Source organism: Aspergillus nidulans, chromosome II (assembly GCF_000011425.1).
Source record: "Aspergillus nidulans FGSC A4 chromosome II".
In the NCBI taxonomy this organism is placed as follows: Eukaryota; Fungi; Ascomycota; class Eurotiomycetes; order Eurotiales; family Aspergillaceae; genus Aspergillus; species Aspergillus nidulans.
The window spans coordinates 3899361-3917828 of record NC_066258.1 but is presented as its reverse complement, the minus strand read 5'-3'; the positions used below and the strand labels follow the sequence as shown (position 1 = coordinate 3917828).

At 52.3% G+C, this 18468-nt stretch overlaps 6 protein-coding genes across 6 annotated transcripts, besides 1 other annotated feature; 4 read left to right on the top strand and 2 right to left on the bottom strand.

The window, feature by feature from the left end:
* Window positions 1-18468: part of a sequence feature (contig 1.59 1..177453(-1)) that runs on past both edges of the window.
* ANIA_03499 (UPF0075 domain protein) lies at window positions 215-1632 on the top strand (the record flags this gene model as incomplete). Its single annotated transcript, XM_656011.1, has 3 exons — window positions 215-286; window positions 338-412; window positions 463-1632. 3 exons carry the CDS (start codon window positions 215-217, stop codon window positions 1630-1632), a joined length of 1317 nt encoding a protein of 438 aa, XP_661103.1.
* ANIA_03500 (uncharacterized protein) lies at window positions 1912-4361 on the top strand (the record flags this gene model as incomplete). Its single annotated transcript, XM_656012.2, has 6 exons — window positions 1912-2021; window positions 2104-2620; window positions 2666-3017; window positions 3417-3636; window positions 3734-4047; window positions 4081-4361. Exons 2-6 carry the CDS (start codon window positions 2105-2107, stop codon window positions 4359-4361), a joined length of 1683 nt encoding a protein of 560 aa, XP_661104.2. The 5' UTR covers window positions 1912-2021; window position 2104.
* Window positions 7590-9698, top strand: ANIA_03501 (putative C6 transcription factor; the record flags this gene model as incomplete). The annotated part of the gene is made up of 4 exons (XM_050611526.1): window positions 7590-7632; window positions 7727-8138; window positions 8197-8614; window positions 8661-9698. The coding sequence occupies 4 exons, from the start codon at window positions 7590-7592 to the stop codon at window positions 9696-9698; spliced, it is 1911 nt and encodes a 636-aa protein (XP_050467548.1).
* Window positions 9847-12380, bottom strand: ANIA_03502 (putative C6 transcription factor; the record flags this gene model as incomplete). The annotated part of the gene is made up of 9 exons (XM_050611525.1): window positions 9847-10378; window positions 10667-10766; window positions 10873-11000; window positions 11048-11375; window positions 11421-11532; window positions 11637-12024; window positions 12093-12184; window positions 12242-12271; window positions 12327-12380. 9 exons carry the CDS (start codon window positions 12378-12380, stop codon window positions 9847-9849), a joined length of 1764 nt encoding a protein of 587 aa, XP_050467547.1.
* On the bottom strand, window positions 12729-14851 carry ANIA_03503 (putative MFS transporter; the record flags this gene model as incomplete). Its single annotated transcript, XM_656015.1, has 10 exons — window positions 12729-12939; window positions 12992-13027; window positions 13076-13140; window positions 13209-13312; window positions 13354-13375; window positions 13422-13689; window positions 13743-13928; window positions 13986-14098; window positions 14158-14255; window positions 14311-14851. The coding sequence occupies 10 exons, from the start codon at window positions 14849-14851 to the stop codon at window positions 12729-12731; spliced, it is 1644 nt and encodes a 547-aa protein (XP_661107.1).
* On the top strand, window positions 15637-18239 carry ANIA_03504 (putative alpha-glucosidase; the record flags this gene model as incomplete). Its single annotated transcript, XM_656016.1, has 2 exons — window positions 15637-17119; window positions 17230-18239. 2 exons carry the CDS (start codon window positions 15637-15639, stop codon window positions 18237-18239), a joined length of 2493 nt encoding a protein of 830 aa, XP_661108.1.

Sequence of the window (18468 nt, the reverse complement as noted above, 5' to 3'; positions counted from 1 at the left end):
TGGAAGAATTTAGCCATTTAGGCGTTTACCCATTTACACATCCAACAGAGCTGATCGGCTCCTGTTCCGGCGTTCTGGGCCCAGCGCCGGCTCCTCGATTCAAGCGTGTTGCCGATAAGGCGCCCGAGTCTGCCTCCGATATATGATTGAGCCGTTCCAGCTGTCCGATTATGCTCGGCACATCATACGACCGCAGACTCCCATCGCATTCGCAATGGCCAACGAAACTCCCAAAAACCATGCTCTCGACATCACGGTGCTGGGCTTGAACAGCGGCACCTCGATGGTGAGTTTGTTCTGCTCTTTAAAAGATGCGCGGCAACCCTAACTTGGACAGGATGGCATCGACTGTGCTCTGTGTCGCTTCCGGCAGGAGACTCCAGAGTCTCCCATGCACTTTGAGCTGCTCAAGGTATGTACAATGCTAGTATACTCTACGTGAAAGGACACTCACGCGCGCAGTATGGAGAAATCCCGCTTGAGCAGACGATCAAGAAGCGGGTGATGAACATCATCCTGCACAACAAGACTTCGCCCTCAGAGCTATCTGAGGTCAATGTCATCCTAGGAGAGACATTCGCCGCCGCGGTCAAGCAGTTCTGTGCAGACTACAAGGTGGATATCTCCTCCATCGATGTCATTGGGTCTCATGGACAGACCATCTGGCTTCTGTCGATGCCCGAGGCGAATGAAGTGCGAAGCGCCTTGACTATGGCCGAAGGCTCGTTCCTCGCCTCGCGCACTGGTATCACTTCCGTGACAGACTTCCGAGTCAGCGACCAGGCCGCCGGTCGTCAAGGTGCACCGCTCATCGCTTTCTTTGATGCGCTGGTTCTGCACCACCCGACCAAGCTTCGGGCGTGCCAGAACATCGGCGGCATTGCCAACGTCTGCTTCATCCCTCCTGACTCGCACGGCGGCGTCGATGCCTGCTACGACTTTGACACCGGTCCCGGCAACGTGTTCATCGATGCCGTGGTCCGCCACTACACCAACGGCGAGCGCGAGTACGACAAGGACGGCGAGATGGGCGCTCGCGGCACCGTCGACCAGGAGCTCGTCGACGAGTTCATCCAGAACCACCCCTACTTCAAGCTCGACCCGCCCAAGACTACCGGCCGCGAGGTCTTCCGGGATACCTTGGCCTTGGACCTGATCCGCAAGGCTGAAAGCAAGGGCCTGACCCCTGACGATGTCGTCGCGACAATCACCCGAGTCACCGCACAGGCAATCGTCGACCACTACCGCCGCTACGCCCCTGAAGGCCTAGAGATCGAGGAGATCTTCATGTGCGGAGGAGGCGCCTACAACCCCAACATCACCAAGTACATCCAGCAGCACTACCCCAACGCTAAGATCATGATGCTCGACGAGGCCGGTATCCCTGCTGGCGCCAAGGAGGCCATCACCTTCGCCTGGCAGGGCATGGAGGCTATCGTTGGCCGTTCTATTCCAGTGCCGACGCGTGTAGAGACGCGTCAAGAATACGTCCTGGGCAAAGTGTCTCCGGGCAAGAACTACCGCAAGGTAATGCGGCAGGGCATGCTTTTTGGCGCTGGCCGCGATCACTTGAAGCCAGTCAGCGAATTAATCAACTATGTAGACGGGAAGGTGTTTGACAATAAGTGGTAAAAAAATAGGCTCGATATGATAAATGACTAATGAATAAATATTTTCAATATTCTCAATCCTTTCAATATTTCCAATCCTTTCGATTTTTCCAATATTTCCAATATTTTCGGCCTGTAGCCACTTGTCTTCTATTGGTAATGAAGGTGGAGCTGGAGTCAATATATATATATATTTTCTGGGCAGCTGAAATTGCAGTCCTTGGCATATTTGAACCAGGAAAGCTTTATTCTTGATGTTCACTTTTGTTATGGGTCCTTTGCCTATACAAGGACCTTAGACCTTAGTGACTCGGCCAAGGCCTGCGCTGTCCTGAAGGCGGTGAGCCACCTACAAGACTTCCTTGCAACAACAATCCTTCTTTCTCATTTCTTCTTTAGCGATTCCTTCTTGTACGTACGGCACGTCTAGATAGGAAGATCCATCTAAATACGTCCCTTAACATTAGGAATCGCTGACCAATCTCAATAATAGTATGAGGAGACCTTTTACTATGACAATGGAAGAAGAAAGCGTCGCATTGTTGCTACAGCAGCTCCAGGAGCTCCGTACAGAGATGCGGACTCAGAAACAACAGCTCCAAGAAGAGAATAACAGCTTACGGGCGGAACTACAGGCCGTACGGAACTCGCAACTGAGAAACCATCCACCAGTTACCACTACAGTTACATCCGCAACGCCCACCCCCTACGAACGAAGCTATCCCCGTCCTCGTCACCCGGATGTCGAACCCTTTACTGGAGAAGACCCTAAGGACTACCCTCCTTTCCAGATGAACCTTCGTACGAAGTTTGCAATCGACGCCGCCTGCTACCCTACAGAGGAGGAACAAGTTTACTATGCCTACAGCCGCCTGAGAGGAAAAGCCAGCCAGCGTGTACTACCATGGCTCTTGGCTCGCCAGAAATCTGAGACTCCCGTGCTATGGGCAGAATTCTCCGCGGTACTAGACAAGGCCTTTGGTGACCCTGACCGACAGAGAAAGGCTCTTGTACGAGTGAATACAATGAAGCAAGGGAAACGTGACGAATAAGAGTTCTTGAATGAATTTGACGAAGAACTTCTTAATACTGGAGGGATTAATTGGGATGATAACCAGAAGAAGGCCTTGTTGGACAGATTCATTAATGTTGAGTTGCTAAAAGCCATGGTTGGTATTAGGCAGGAGGATTCGTACGACAACTACTGTAATCAACTGCGCGAAATCAACCACAACCTCCAGAGAGTGGCCAGGCTTACACGAAAAGGATCTCGCGCTGCTGTCCCCACGCATGTCGCTCGTACAAGACCAGCAGGAGGCTCTGACCGGACCGGGACCCCTGATCAAATGGACTGGGAAGCCACCCATGCTCAAATTGCAGCCCTACAAAAGGAAGTCGCGGCCCTCCGTACGAAAGGGACCAGGACCCCAAGAAAAGCTAGTCAGGCGCCTGCAGAGGAGAAGCAAAAGAGGTTGTCTGAGGGCAAATGCCTACGCTGCGGTGATCCTGACCACTTTATACAAGAGTGCCCTACAAAACCTACCAGGCGCCCTAGGCAGGTGGCCACAGTTCAGGAAGAACAAGACCAAATGGATGACTACAGCGAGAGCGAGTCGGAAAACGAATAACCTCTGTGCAAAGTCGCGTACAGAGGGGTTATACAGCTAGAGAAATACTACTTGATTGGCAAGATTTCAACAGCTCGCGCATGAATACCCCCCCATTCTTGGTGGAGGCACTAGTCAACCATACCTATAATGCTCGTACAATGATAGATACAGGCTGCCTGACCTATGGGGTAATCAGTGACAAGTTTGTCAAGATACATCAAATACGCCACCATACCTATCCACCCGAAACCTTTCAAGGGAGTGACCGGGAATATAGAGGAGATTAATAAGATTGTACGGGTTCAGCTAGACATCGGGGCGCATACAGAAAAAGGAGCCTACTTCTATGTGATACCCGATAACCTGGGCTATGACTTGATCTTGGGACTCCCCTGGCTGGAGCAACATGATGGAAGGTTAGAGGCTAAGAGGGGCAGGCTGTACCTCTGTACTACTGGAGTCCGTCTATGGAGTACTACAAAGAGGCCCTTACCAAAGCTGAACATAGCACAGATATCCGCCGCAACCATGGGAGGATTTATACAAAGGAAAAGGTGCCGTGGCCAAGATATTGAGATATTTGCGGTCTCGATTGGCAGATATACAGAAGGCACTGGCCCCAAAGAGACATATTGACCCCCGTACAAAGCTACCAAGGCAATACTGGAAATACCTAAGGCTCTTCGAACAAGACAAAGCAGAAGAACTACCACCGCACCGGGGAGATGGGATTGATCACAAAATCGAGCTCGTACAGGAGGAGAGTGGGAAGGATCCTGAAGTCCCCTGGGGCCCCCTTTACAACAATGACCCAGGAAGAACTAATAGTCCTCCGGAAAACACTCTCTGAACTATTACAGAAAGGCTTTATCCGCGTGAGCCATTCCCCAGCTGCAGCCCCAGTACTCTTTGTACGAAAACCAGGAGGAGGACTGCGGTTCTGCGTCGATCTGACCGTGCTCTAAATGCCATTACCAAGAAGGACCGCTATCCATTGCCCCTGATCCATGAGACACTGAACCAAATTGGACAAGCCAGATGGTTTACTAAGCTGGATGTGTCTGCTGCCTTCCATAAGATCCGCATGAGCCAAAGGCCAGGAATGGATGACTGCCTTCCGTACGAGATACGGGCTCTTTGAATGGCTAGTCACCCCTTTTGGGTTGGCTAATGCACCGAGCACCTTCCAAAAATACATCAACTGGACCCTCCGGGAATATCTAGATGAATTCTGCTCAGCCTATATCGACGATGTGCTTGTCTATACCAATGGGGACCTCCGCCAGCACCGGAAGCACGTACGAATGGTCTTGAAGAAACTGGAAGAAGCAGGCCTATATTTGGATATTAAGAAGTGCGAATTTGAGTGCAAGGAGACAAAGTACTTGGGCTTTATAATACAGGCAGGGAAGGGAATCAAAATGGACCCGGAGAAGGTGAAAGCAATAAAGGAATGGGAAACCCCTACTACTATAAAGGGCGTCCGAGGATTCCTGGGCTTTGCCAACTTCTACCGAAGGTTCATCCCTAACTTCTCAGGGATCGTACGCCCACTGAACAACTTGACAAAGAAAGGGACACCCTTCTTGTGGACTAAGGAGTGCCAGGATAGCTTTGATCTGCTTAAGGAAAAGTTTATTACTGGACCTGTCCTAGCAACCTTCAACCCTTCCTACACGTACGGTAGTAGAGACCGACTCCTCAGGTTATAATACAGGAGGAGTTCTCTCTCAATATAATGAAAAAGGGGAATTGCACCCATGTGCCTACTTCTCTAAAAGGAATTCTCCAGCTGAATGCAACTATGAGATCTATGACAAGGAGCTACTCGCAATTGTACGATGTCTTGAAGCCTGGGATGCTGAACTGCGCTCATGTGGAGAATTCCAAGTTATTACAGACCACAAAAACCTGGAGTACTTCTTCTCCCCAAGGAAGCTGACAGAACGACACGTACGATGGTCCTTATTTCTCAGCCGGTTCAACTTCAAGCTAGTATATAGGAAAGGGTCAGCCAATCAGAGAGCTGATGCACTTTCACGGAGAGACCAAGACATGCCTGATGATGAAGATGACAGGGTCAAGTCTCGTACGATGCAACTTTTTACAGAAAAACACTTGGGGAAGACGGTAGTTGCCACCCTCCGACCGGCTGAAGAGCAACCATGGGAGCCGTACGAAAAAAGTGATATGTGGAAGGAGGCACTCAAACAGGATGAAAGATATAGTGAAGCAGTACTGTGCCTGAAAGATGGAGCAAGGAGATTTCCTCCACACCTACAATTGAAAGTCGGAATCTCAGAATGCCAGCTGGACGCCCAAGACCATATCCTCTTCCGTGGGAGGAGGTGGGTGCCTGATAGTGAACAGCTCCGTACGAGTATAATTCAGGCTGCACATGACTCTATATTGACAGGACATCCTGGCCGAGAGCAAACATATTTGCTGGTTAGCCGTGAATACTTCTGGCCTAACATGTCCCGGGATATCAGAAGATTCGTCCGGAACTGTGATATATGTGGGAGGACCAAGTCTTGGAGAGACCAGAGAAGGGGGCTATTAAAGCCCCTCCCTGTGCCTGATCGTCCCTGGCAGGAGGTTTCAATGGATTTCATTACAGACCTACCAGAGAGCGAAGGTTGTACAAACATCATGGTTATCACAGACCGATTAACCAAAGGTGTGATACTAGAAGGAATGTCAGAAACTGACTCTGAGAGTGTGGCCTGGGCACTCGTACGAGTACTTATAAGCAAACACGGGATCCCGAAGGCTATCACCTCGGACAGGGGAAGCCAGTTTACAAGTGATACATGGGCCCGCATATGTACCCTGACAGGGATCAACCGCCGGCTATCTACAGCCTATCATCCTCAGACTGATGGATCAACAGAGAGAATGAACAGCACAGTGGAAACCTACCTCCGCATGTATACCTGCTATGACCAGAAGGACTGGAACAGGCTACTTCCACTTGCAGAGCTGGCAATTAATGGCCGTACATCAACAGCAACAGGGGTCAGCCCCTTCTATCTAAGCCATGGCTACAACCTCAGCCCATTTACCCCTACCGAGGAGGTAGAGCATCTAGCTGAAGAACCAACCAAGAGTCCTATCCAGAAAGGGGAAGCCATCGTACGGAAAGTTAAGGAAGCCCTAGACTGGGCTCAAGCCTCCATGGCCTATTCCCAACAGAATACAGAGAATCAGGCTAATAAACACAGGAGCCCGGCCACAAACTACCAAGTGGGAGATAAGGTCTGGCTAAGTCTGAAGAACATCCGTACGGACCGACCCAGTAAGAAACTTGACTGGAAGAACGCCAAGTATGAGGTTATAGGCCTGGTGGGCAGTCATGCTGTACGGCTGAATACACCCCCAGGGATCCATCCAGTCTTCCATGTGGACCTGCTTCGGCTGGCTTCATCAGATCCACTTCCTTCCCAGAAGAATGATGATAGCCAGCCCCCTAGCATCATGGTGAACGGTGAGGAAGAATACATGGTAGAGAAAATCCTGGACGAACGTCGCAGGAGATACGGGAGAGGTCACCGGCTGGAATACCTAGTGAAATGGTCAGGCTATGCTCAGCCAACCTGGGAAGCTGCCACAGCTTTGGAGGAAGTACAAGCTCTGGATGAGTGGCTGGATCGTACGAAACAATATAGACTTCAGGACGGCTCACTAAACAGAGATGCATATATAAAGGCTAAAGCAACATGACCTACCCTGTGACCTGTACTTCCTACATAGAGGGAGGGGGGGGTACTGTTATGGGTCCTTTGCCTATACAAGGACCTTAGACCTTAGTGACTCGGCCAAGGCCTGCGCTGTCCTGAAGGCGGTGAGCCACCTACAAGACTTCCTTGCAACAACAATCCTTCTTTCTCATTTCTTCTTTAGCGATTCCTTCTTGTACGTACGGCACGTCTAGATAGGAAGATCCATCTAAATACGTCCCTTAACAACTTTAGATGCAGAACAGTCATATCGGTGATAACATAGAAACGTTTAGAATTTATACGGAGAACCCTTGAATTCATAAACGTCTTGAATCTATAGACATATTCAATCTTTAAACATCCTGTTCGTTATTCAGCGTGTGGGGTCTGGGGTATTTCTTAGGTAGCCCCAAGCACGAGCATAAGCACCTTCCTGTTACAGAAGACTTATGTATTACATAATTAGTAATGGATTTTGAACAGGCTAACCCAATTCGGATACCCGAGGTCACTTAATGTCCGCTGCCGTTCGTGAGGTCGTCCAACAGAATCCGTCTCAAAGACGCCTTGTCTCCCTGGGCTCTGCAAAGACAATATCATGCGGCGACTGCCTCGACCACTTCCAATGCACTGTCATTCTCCCCGAAATGTCACAGCGCCCGCGGAAGTTCCAGCGCATCTCCAAAGCCTGTCTGTTTCCCCTCCTACTCTTCCCCCAGGTCGTCCGCGACTCTCCGCGGCGGTCCGCGACAACCGTTCACTGGCTGACTGGACCCTTTTGCAGGCGATTTTTGCAATCGAAGGAGCATCAAATGTAATAAGAACAACGGCCCTCTTGCTCCCTGCCAGAACTGCGCCGATTTCGATGTTCCCTGTACCTATGACCGTCCGGCTCGTCGACGTGGTGCGCGCAGAAATGCCAGTCCCGCCGGCGGCCAGTCGGCGCAACCAGGAGGCCCGACACCAGCGCCTCGAGATGACGATGCTGCTCGACAGCTCTCAGGCTCAGTGTCAAGCACGGCCTACCAGTCTCGTCCAAGCAACGCCTCGTGGGATGGTCTCAACGGTACCGGCGCCGTAGTGCTGGCCGGTCCAAGCGAGGGTGCCTCGGTCGCCCCGTGGAAGGCGTTCGCGACTGCCTGTCAAGACACCATCCGGGACTTGGCCCAGGTCTATTTCGAGATCGTCTATCCAATGTACGGTTTCCCGTCCGTGATCCGCGCATTCCGCAGCTAACCGGTCTTCGGTCTCTAGCTTCCCCTTGTTCCACTGGCCCACGTTCACAAAGGCGCTTGAAAGCATGGACTATCTCCACGACGACGGTCTTTTTGCCTCAACAATGGCAATGTGCGCGTTGGCATCTGCCCGCGCTCGCGACGGGGCTTTATACTCGTCTCACTGGAGTTCTAGGCAGCTGGCGAACCCGCCGTCGGAAATTTTCTGCATGGCGGCGAAGGAATCGATCCCCCGCGATTTGGCCGCTGCAAAGGGCACTGAGTACATGAGAGCGTGCGCCATCTTAAGCATTGCCAGTATCCAGCATGGACAGATCCAAGGCATGCAGCAGTACCTGGGCATGTATCACACCTTGGCAACAATGGACGGGCTCCACGACGAGAAGTTCTGGCCGAAAAATTTGGATCCCGTCACCATCGAGATTCGCCGACGAATGGTAAGCCAGATTTCATTTTCGTATTGATAAGACTAACAATCTGCAGTTCTGGTCTATATACACATTGGATGTGTACTCGTCGATCGTCTGGGGCGGGATCATTCGCCACCGCGAGGCGCAGTCGAATGTCCGTTACCCCGGCGAACTAAAGGACGATTTTATCTCGAAAAACGCCCATGGGGTGTCGCCTACGGAGAACGGGCGGGTCGGTGCGTCTGGCGTATCGGACGATTGGATATGTGGCTGGAATTTCATCACCGATATGTACCGTATGCTAGAGCATGCCCTCGATAGTCAGAGGCGACGACCGCGCCCCAACAACGGCACAGCGGACGTCTGGTCGCTATTTCGTCCCCCTCAGACTGCAGGCTCGTGGCTCATGGACCACGTCTTGTCCATGTACTCGTCGCTACCTCCCCAGTTCCGAGAAACGCAACCGGTTACCGGAGACCTAGCCCACGACATTTTCGGCTTCCAGTCTGCCAATATCCAAGCGACTCTCCAGCTGCTGCGGATGGTCCTCTCCTCGAATGAGGAGCAAGGAGTAGATGAGAAATGCGATGTCGCTGGTCAGGTCTTGAGTGTCTTCTCCAAGGTGCCTGTTGAGTATCTCAAAGCTATCAGCTCTCCACTCTTACACCACCTCGGTGGGATAGGATATATCCTTGGCTCAGTGATGGAAGGCAGTCTGTCAGAAGTGTCTTACCAACGTGTCCGCACCCTCCTGTTGGAGATGGCCGACCTTCTGCATCGATTGGAGTCGGGCCTGCGCCGATCCACTGGCACAAGCGAGCGCCTTAAAGCACAAGTCAATCGCATCGACGAATATATGATGACCAAGCTATCGTCTACTGCCTTTGCACCACAACCGCGGCCGACCTCGATTCTCAATCCACCAGTCCAAGACGACCTAGTGTCCGGAGTCTACCAGCAATCCAATATTACGCCTATGCATGCTCCAATGACCGGGATGGACGACCCAATCGCTCAGTTCCAATTGCCGGCAGAGCTGCTAAATGACTGGCCTTGGCCATTCGACACTGGCACATCGGACGGCGTGTTTCCATTGGCTTTTGTGAAGTGAACTACTGAGCAGCTCACTCATCCTCCGTCGTAGTCCACAGCCTAGAGGGCTACGCGTGGCCCTGCTAGGTTTTGCGCTTTAAGATGACTCGGGATTAAGAATATAGGGCTTCTGCTATTTTCCGGCGATGCTTCAGCTGCGCGGACGATCAGACAGCCAACGAAAAATCTGCAAAAAAGTCCTGCCATGTCGTCGGGAAATAGAACAGGTTCAGGCCGGGAAAATCCCACTCGCGGACGAACTGTTCCGGCACGAAAGACGTCAACTCCGTCTGAGCATCAAAAAGCTCCCAGAACGGAGCCGCATCTGCGGCTTCTCCCTCGAGGCCTAGACCACTCTCTTGAAGCGTGCGACCGTACTTTTCAATACTCAATCGAAGGATCTGTAGGTAAACATTGCCGTTACTGATCGCATTACTGTTCGACACGCTCTTTGTCAGGTCGTCTAGAAGTCGGTTCCCGTGCGTCAGGAGTTCCTGGTGCTCCTCCTTCCCCTCTGGAAGAAGACGGGACAACTTGAGTAGCAGGAGGAAACAGAAGGCGCACTTGGCCCAGACAAAATCCATTGCGTATTTGAGCTTGGCGAGGTAGGAGTCAGGCTCGATCGTGATGAGGCTGAGGTGTTTGCGGGCACTGGCTTTTGCCATTAATAGGATCTTTCGCTCGACGGGAGACATGGCCCTGAGCAATCAGTACTGTGCAGAAAGTATAGGCAACTGGAAGACGAACGCAACGTTCTCTACTCCCATCGACCGCAACGCCTTGCAATGCAGCATCATCTCAGACCAGCAACCTTGGACGCGAAGAGCAGCCAAGAGCGGCCCTCGTTCTTCATCATCTGGGCCAAGACCGTTCTCTGCCTTGTCAGTCCCGAATTTAGGTAGTACTGTGACAGGTCGTACCTATTATTCGCTGCCAGTCACTGCGCCTGTTAGAGATGGCTCATGCGCGTTCCAAGAATTAACGTACTCAAACCAAAGATCCAAATCAAGCTTAGCATCCTGCACGAATGCTGCGATATCAGCACGGGTCATGGGCGTTTTGCCGCCTAAGTTTTCGTTGATTTGTACTGGCCCTTATTAGTTATGATTCCTCCGTTCGTGGACCGGGCAGCAGACCTCTAACCACGTTCAGCTGGGAGGGTTAGTCCATACTTCACTCCACGGAGCGGCGACGTACCTCGACTTGTGAGAATAATCTGAGATCCAAGACGGTGGAAGAAGGCTGATGGAGCAACTTGCGGCATCGCCGTGCATTCCCCGTCATACGGATTCCCGGGGGTTTACCACCATCCAGACTGAATCTGAGAATAATTAGACGGTGGATTTCTTCGGTTGAGAGTCCACCTACATATGCTCCAGGACCAGCAGCCCGAACCACGTTCGAGACTTGCGCATCAGTTCATTTTCCTGTTGAACTAAGCCGGCGTTTTCCGGATTTCCCTCCACATCCTTCATAGTCAATCGATGTGTTAGCTCCTCGAATGCTTCGTCGAGGCCCAAATCGAGCGCCATGCGGGTCGCAAATGATAGGATCAGGGAGCGTTCGGCGGAGTAGCAAGCGATCACCAGCAACGCTTGAACAGACTCCAAACAATTCAACGCTTCGTTTTGGATCACCACGTTGATCCATTTCTTGAGCTCTGTCTGGAGCAGCTCAGACAGCTGGGAGCCGGATCCTACACAATCAGCGCGTGTGACTTGGGCTTTGGCGACTCACGTACTTGACTCCACGCGGCTCCCGATTGTGCAGATGGCATTCAGCAACATGCTGCTCCGGTACCGCACTGATTCGAAAGTGTCGTATTTCGGATCGAAGATTGGTATATACCTATCCTGCCAGCCATTAGTTTATATGGGATATCCCCAGCGTAGCACATACACAGCCTTGGAAGAATCTATTGAGCATTAGTTTCAAGCACTCAATCAGGTCTAGGAACGCACGCTGTAAAACAGTCCACCGCGTAGTCCACCGTAATGAGACCCTTGCTGATGAAATCGGAAATCGGCTCTTCCCTGACTTCAAACCCAGAGCGCCTTCTCTTTGCCGGCCGATGCGTCTCTCCCTGTGGAGCCTGAACCGGAGGCTGCAAGGGCATACTGTCCTGTCCCAGAATGGTAGCACTCTCAGTGATGACCGGCGGAGCGATTGTCGAGAAACTCTCTCGACACCTCTGCTGGTCGGCATCGCCTGGCTGCTCAGCGCCAGTTATTGGCCCGGCCTGACCCTGCGTCCTATTTTGAACTTGCGAATAACGAAGCATTTGCTTCATCTCATCGAGCTGCCCCTGCAGCTGACGGACTTCGGACTCGACAGACTCGAGCCGCCTACTTTGTCAACATCATCCATTGCCACCTGGCAGAGAAAAGAAGGGAGGAAGGAGGATCAAACTCACTCGCTTATAGGGTCCTTTGGGATCTCAAAGAAAACACACTGCTTCTTGATCTTCTCGCATCGCGTACACGGGCGCTTGCCGTCGCATTTCACCTGCAGATTACCTTAGACAGCTGCATATTGCTAACGTCACAGCCAGAACGGGCTAACCTTGGACTGGCGGCACGCGCTGCATGCTTTCTGCTGTGCTGTTAGTGGGTTGATCGACGACGAACGAGGGGTAGAGGCGGCTTACAGGGATGCGCTTCATGGACGGTGGAGGCGCCACAAGATAGGAATCTTCGGACATCTTGGTGCGAGCCCATGGGATTTAAACTTGAAATACTAGGAGATCCTGGTTCTTGAGGAGTCTACGGACGCTTGCGGCGTGCCTAAGTAAAAGAGTCTGGAAGGCGTCGGAACATCCCCGGCTCGGCTAGAAGCAGAAGGATTTAGTGGCTTTGGACTGTGGGGAAGACACTTTCCTTGGTCTTCGTATGTTGCAAGTGTGGGGATGGGCTGGAATATTTATCAGGTATTCCTTATACATCTGATTGGTCTGAATGGAAGAATGTGCAGTTCGTATTCCACTACTGAGAGTACATGCAGACACAGACCGTCCCACGTGCTATCGCCATGAGCCTTACGGTACGCTACCCTAATATACATAGACAAAGTCCTCATTCTCAAAATCTGTCAGATCCTTGAACGCATTATCGTCCACCCTCTGACTGACATCGTCCTTGCTGTCGATGTCGGTCTCACCGACAATCTGCATTGAGCGATCGACGATCTTCGCGGGCTTGCCCATAGCCACACGTCTCTTTTCCTGCCGTTTATTGAGGTAGAAGATGTATATCAAGTTGAGACTAGACGTTCAGTTATTGCTACACGAGGGAGGGGGAGTAGGGATAGACTCACACGCAGAGTAGAACGAGGACACAGAACATGGCGAGACTATTTCCACATCAGATACAGAACAGAGATAGGTTCGAGTTGCCTTACTTGGAAAGGAGACCACGTCTGTACCCAGGAGCTTCATCGGTGGTATAGAGGTTAGGGCCAACGACCTGCTGCGGTTAGCTCTGTTCTGCTCTGACTTAACTTCACTCTAGTGATCTACTGTCTGGGCACATACATTACCGGCGCACTGGCCAACCAGCAAGATACCGTTGATGACCTTCTTCTTCGTCTCACCGGCTGTATTTCCGGCAGCCCAGGAGTAGATCATCGGTGCTGTTGCTGTTAATGTATCATCCATGAACAGATTCGACTAAACCTACTAATGCCGGGGTAAACAGATATCTAGCACTGTTAGCACCTTTCAACCACAATGAAGGGACATGCTTACGATATAATAGCCCGCAAGCAGCGGCCCTTTGTGAGCGTCGCCGCGGGGAATCTCCAGCAACATCACACAGCCAGCGATAGCAGGGAGGCAGAGGAGCGCGATAACACCTCCCTTGGTCTTGTATCTGGTCGCGAGCCATGCGCCACCCAGAGTTGCAATGAGCTGGATCGCCCCGAACGGCATGTTGAAGAGCATGGTCTTGAGCTGGTCGAAACCGAACGACTCAATGATCAGTGGTCCGAAAGTGGTGATGCCGCCGCTGGGGATCCTGCACACCCGTATTAGAACAGTTTCCGTATAGGCGAAAAGGGTGCAACGCACGAGATTGAGAACATCAACGCGAACCAGAAGAAGGACTTGAGGTCGAGGAATGCTTCTCTGACATGGGCCCATTTCCATTCGTGAGTCTCAATGCCTTGTTGGTTCATCCGGAGCCGCTCGATTGCTAGCAGTTTGTCCTCTTCGTTGAGAAATTTGGATTGCATCGGCGAGTCGGGGAGGAAGAATCTATAGCAATCACGACCATATTAGAGCAGGCAATGTAAGAGGAGGGCTTGTCCTCACAAGACGATGAAGGCAAAGGCGATCGTAACAAGTCCAAAGAAGAGGAAGATGATCTGGTAAGGCGCGAGGCTAGAGTGGATATGACCGAGGCCGAAGGCGATGAGACTGCCAAACTGTTTGTATTCTCGTTAGTGCCTATGGCCCAGAGTATAGAGTTCCAGCAAAGACTCACCATGTTAACGACGCCATTCATAGCATACCACGAACTAAGCCGCATTGGCTGTTCCCGACGGCGATACCACATCTGAGTAATGGCGATAAATGCAGGGGCTACAAGAATCAGTCTTTCGATACCAGTGCGGAAAAGATGATAGTGATGACTCACGAATCCCGGATTCAAACAACCCCAGAAAGATCCGACAAGCCAACAGCCCCCCGAAGGACCTGGCCGGGGTCATGCACGCCAGTGAGATCCCCCAGAAGAAGACCATAACAGCAAGGAACTTGCCCAAGCGGATCTTGACGAGGATATACGCGATGGCCGGCTGAGCAATCAGCTGAACAAGGTAGATGCTCGAGCCCAGCCAGGAGTATTGCTGACCATGGAGGTTGGCATCTTCAATGAGACCGAAGACGGAGCCGTAGGAGAGAGTCGATTTGTCGAGCTGCTGGAGGAAGTAGATGCCCAGGAGAATGGGCAGCAGTCGCAAGTCGATACGGCGAAGGACGCGTTTGTTGTTCTCGGGAGTAAGGATAGTCGAGTGTCCAATGTCTTCGATCAGCTCGAGAGCCCTAACTTTGTGCCCGTCTTGGGGGTGCTGGTAAGGCGGATGAACAGGCACAGGGGCTTGAGCCGGTGTTGGAGACGGAGCAACTTCGATGCGTTCATCCTGACTGGGCTTTGAGGGAGGCACTGGGTCCGTCATGGTGATTCCCTCCTTGTAGGATATGCTCAAAGCAGTGACAAGTGTAAATCAACCAAGCTTAGAGATGGAGATTGTCAGTAGAATGAAGATGATATCTCAGGGGTAGAGAAAAAAAATTAAAATAAAATAAAATAAAGGCCCAAGTCAGCCGTTGAGGTACAGGTCAGGAAGATACATATCCTGGCGATCAATACCGGGTCGACAGCGGCACTGGGGGGAGGCGAGTTTTATGTGAGGCCCGGGGGTGTGGATGGCAGTATACCAGCCAGGCCAGCCAAAAGATGAACCTGGGGCACCCCGCGGGGAAATGGCAATCCCACAGTCGGGCGAAGGAGACAAAGGCCGATGGCTATAAGGCCATTAAGCTCGAATAGCACATGGAGAAACGTCGGCTGGTTGAGACGGGTCTAGCAGACGACGGACCGGAAGCTAACGAGGGCTAGCAAAGAGCTAGACAGAGCCAACCAGCAAATACAAGGCCAACGGACCATCTCCGAGCCCATTCATGATTCTTCAATGACTGGTCCCATGGAAAACACCTTGGCACTAGTTTCGGTCTTCGGCCGTCTCGACCGACCATCGTGTGATGACTTCGAGCTGTATAGGTCGGAAATGTCCCCCGAGTCCCGATGGAGCAGCCACCCTATTTGCCAGTGCAAGCCCCTCAGTGTGCCCCTCATAGAATGAGGAGGAGCTGTCGCAGCTATAATTCAAATACGGCTTCGTTGTCGCGTCAATTTGACCGGCCATTGGCACCAGCATTGTTCTGCTTCAATTCAACCACCATGCCGCAGAAAGAGTACTGCCCCAAGGGCTACCAACAAACGCAGGCCCAGGAATCGAGTCCTGCGGTCTTCCTTCACTCTGAAGGTACGAAAGGACGCTCCTTTGACTTCTCCTTTGAGGCCGTTCGTGAGAACCTTTTCCGCGTTACTTTCACCTCCCCGTCCCATCCTCCCCCTCCATACCCCAGCGTCACGAAGCCAAAAACTAGCCTGAACGGCATCGAGGTCGCGACAAGCAGCAGTCCTTCGCAAATAGACATCGAGGTTGGAGATGTGAAAGCCGCAGTCAACTGGGAGAACACCCCGGTGGTCTCGCTGTCATGGAAAGGTGACAGCAAGCCGCTGTACCGCGACCTCCCCCTACGTTCGTATGTCATCGACGGCGACGGCATCGCCCACTACACCGAGCACGACCGAAAGGCACTTCACGTCGGATTGGGTGAAAAGTCTGCCCCTATGGACCTCACCAACAGGCACTTCCAACTCTCAGCCACCGACAGTTTCGGCTACGACGTCTACAACACCGATCCTCTCTACAAGCACATTCCGCTGCTAATCAAGGCGACGCCCGCCGGGTGCGTTGCCATCTTCTCGACCACACATGCCAGGGGGACATGGTCCGTGGGCTCGGAGGTCGACGGTCTCTGGGGCCACTTCAAAGTCTACCGTCAGGACTTTGGCGGCCTAGAGCAGTACCTCATCGTCGGTAGGACGCTAAGGGAAGTGGTCAGATCCTACGCCGAGCTGGTCGGCTTCCCTCTGGCCGTCCCTCGCTGGGCCTACGGTTACATCTCCGGTGGTTACCGGTACAGCGCGATGGACGAACCTCCAGCCCACCAGGCCCTGATGGAGTTCGCAGACAAGCTCAAGGAGCACGATATCCCCTGCTCCGCACATCAGATGAGTTCAGGCTACTCGATTGCTGAGCACGAGCCGAAAGTCCGCACCGTATTTACCTGGAACAGGTACCGATTCCCAGATCCAGAGAGATGGATTGCAGAGTACCACTCGCGCGGTATCCGTCTCCTCACTAACATCAAGCCGTTCACGCTCGCCTCGCACCCGGACTTCCAGAAACTCATTGACGGAAACGGGTTCTTCAAGGATCCAGAAACGGGAGAGCCTGGTTACATGCGCCTGTGGAGTGCCGGAGGTGGAACAGGAGGCGATGGATGCCACGTCGATTTTACCTCCGCTGTCGCCTTCAAATGGTGGTATAACGGTGTCCAGTTTCTGAAACGGTCTGGCATTGACGGCATGTGGAACGATAACAACGAGTACACCCTCCCTAATGACGATTGGCAATTGGCCCTCGACGAACCGACCGTCGCCGAGGCAGCGAAGAAGCAGACTGATAACAACACCGTCGGCCTTTGGGGCCGAGCCATGCACACTGAGCTTATGGGCAAGGCGTCCCACGACGCCCTTCGTGACCTCGAACCCAACGTCCGGCCCTTTGTGCTCACCCGGAGCGCCACAGCCGGTACGATGCGATACTCGGCCAGCACATGGAGCGGCGATAACGTCACGAGCTGGGAGAGCATGAAGGGAGCCAACGCGCTGTCACTGAATGCAGCAATGTCCCTTCTCCAGGCAAGTCCACTATGCCCCAACCAGAGCATCCTGAAACTTCTCTAACAAGTCGACAGTGCGAAGGTCACGATATCGGCGGATTCGAAGGCCCGCAGCCATCGCCTGAGCTCCTACTTCGTTGGATCCAGCTTGGCATCTACTCCCCGCGCTTCGCAATCAACTGCTTCAAGACATCCCCCAATAACAACGAGGTCGGAGAAGTCATAGAACCCTGGATGTACCCCGAAGTGACACCTCAGGTCCGTGCCACCATAAAGCGGCGTTATGAGATCCTGCCCTATATCTATAACCTTGGCTTGGAGAGCCATTTCTACGCCTCTCCGCCCCAACGCTGGGTCGGCTGGGGATATGAATCTGATCCCGAGGTATGGAGCAAGAAGCTCAAGCGTGGCGAGGAACAGTTCTGGTTTGGCGAGACCATCCTCGTCGGGGGTGTTTACGAGCCGGGCGTCAATGTCGCCAAGGTGTACCTCCCTCGCAAGGCAGGGGACGAGTTTGACTATGGCTTTGTCAACATGAACGCCCCGTACACGTACTATGCCTCCGGACAATGGGTTGAGGTCCCCTCTAAATGGAAGGAAAGTATTGCCCTTCTCGCCAAGATAGGCGGCGCAATCCCCGTCGGCAAGTCCGTCCAGACTCGCGTTCCCGGCGACGAGACGGCGGCCTCACTCGCTATCACCGAGCTGGACGACTACCGCGGGGTGGAGATCTTCCCTCCGCGCTCAACGTCACATGGGACCGTCTTCACCACTAGTTGGATGGAAGACGACGGGATCTCAGTCGAGCAGAAGGTTTCCAAGTATACGATTCGGTATGAATCAACGGAAGATCGGGTGATTGTGGGGTTTACCAAGGACGAGAGCAGCGGATTTGTGCCAGCCTGGAATGACCTGGATATCATTCTGCATAATGGTGATACAAGGAGGGTTATCGCGGATAATGGAAGGGCAGTCGAGTATAAGGGAACTGATTCGAGGGGAAGAGAGGTCTATACGCTCAGGTGTTAAGTCTGTTTATTGGGGAAGGGTGGTTAGACGCACAGGCTGCATAGGTATTGGACGGTACGTTTCATCTACCATTACGGTTTCATATATTATTGGTCAGGATAGCCAACAGGGGACATGGCTTTTGAAATTGAGAGATCATAGATAGATTATGGGTGATAAACAATCTAACTTTAAGAGATCTACATGTTAAACAGCGTTTTATAGCCTTACCACTTCAGTACACCACTTT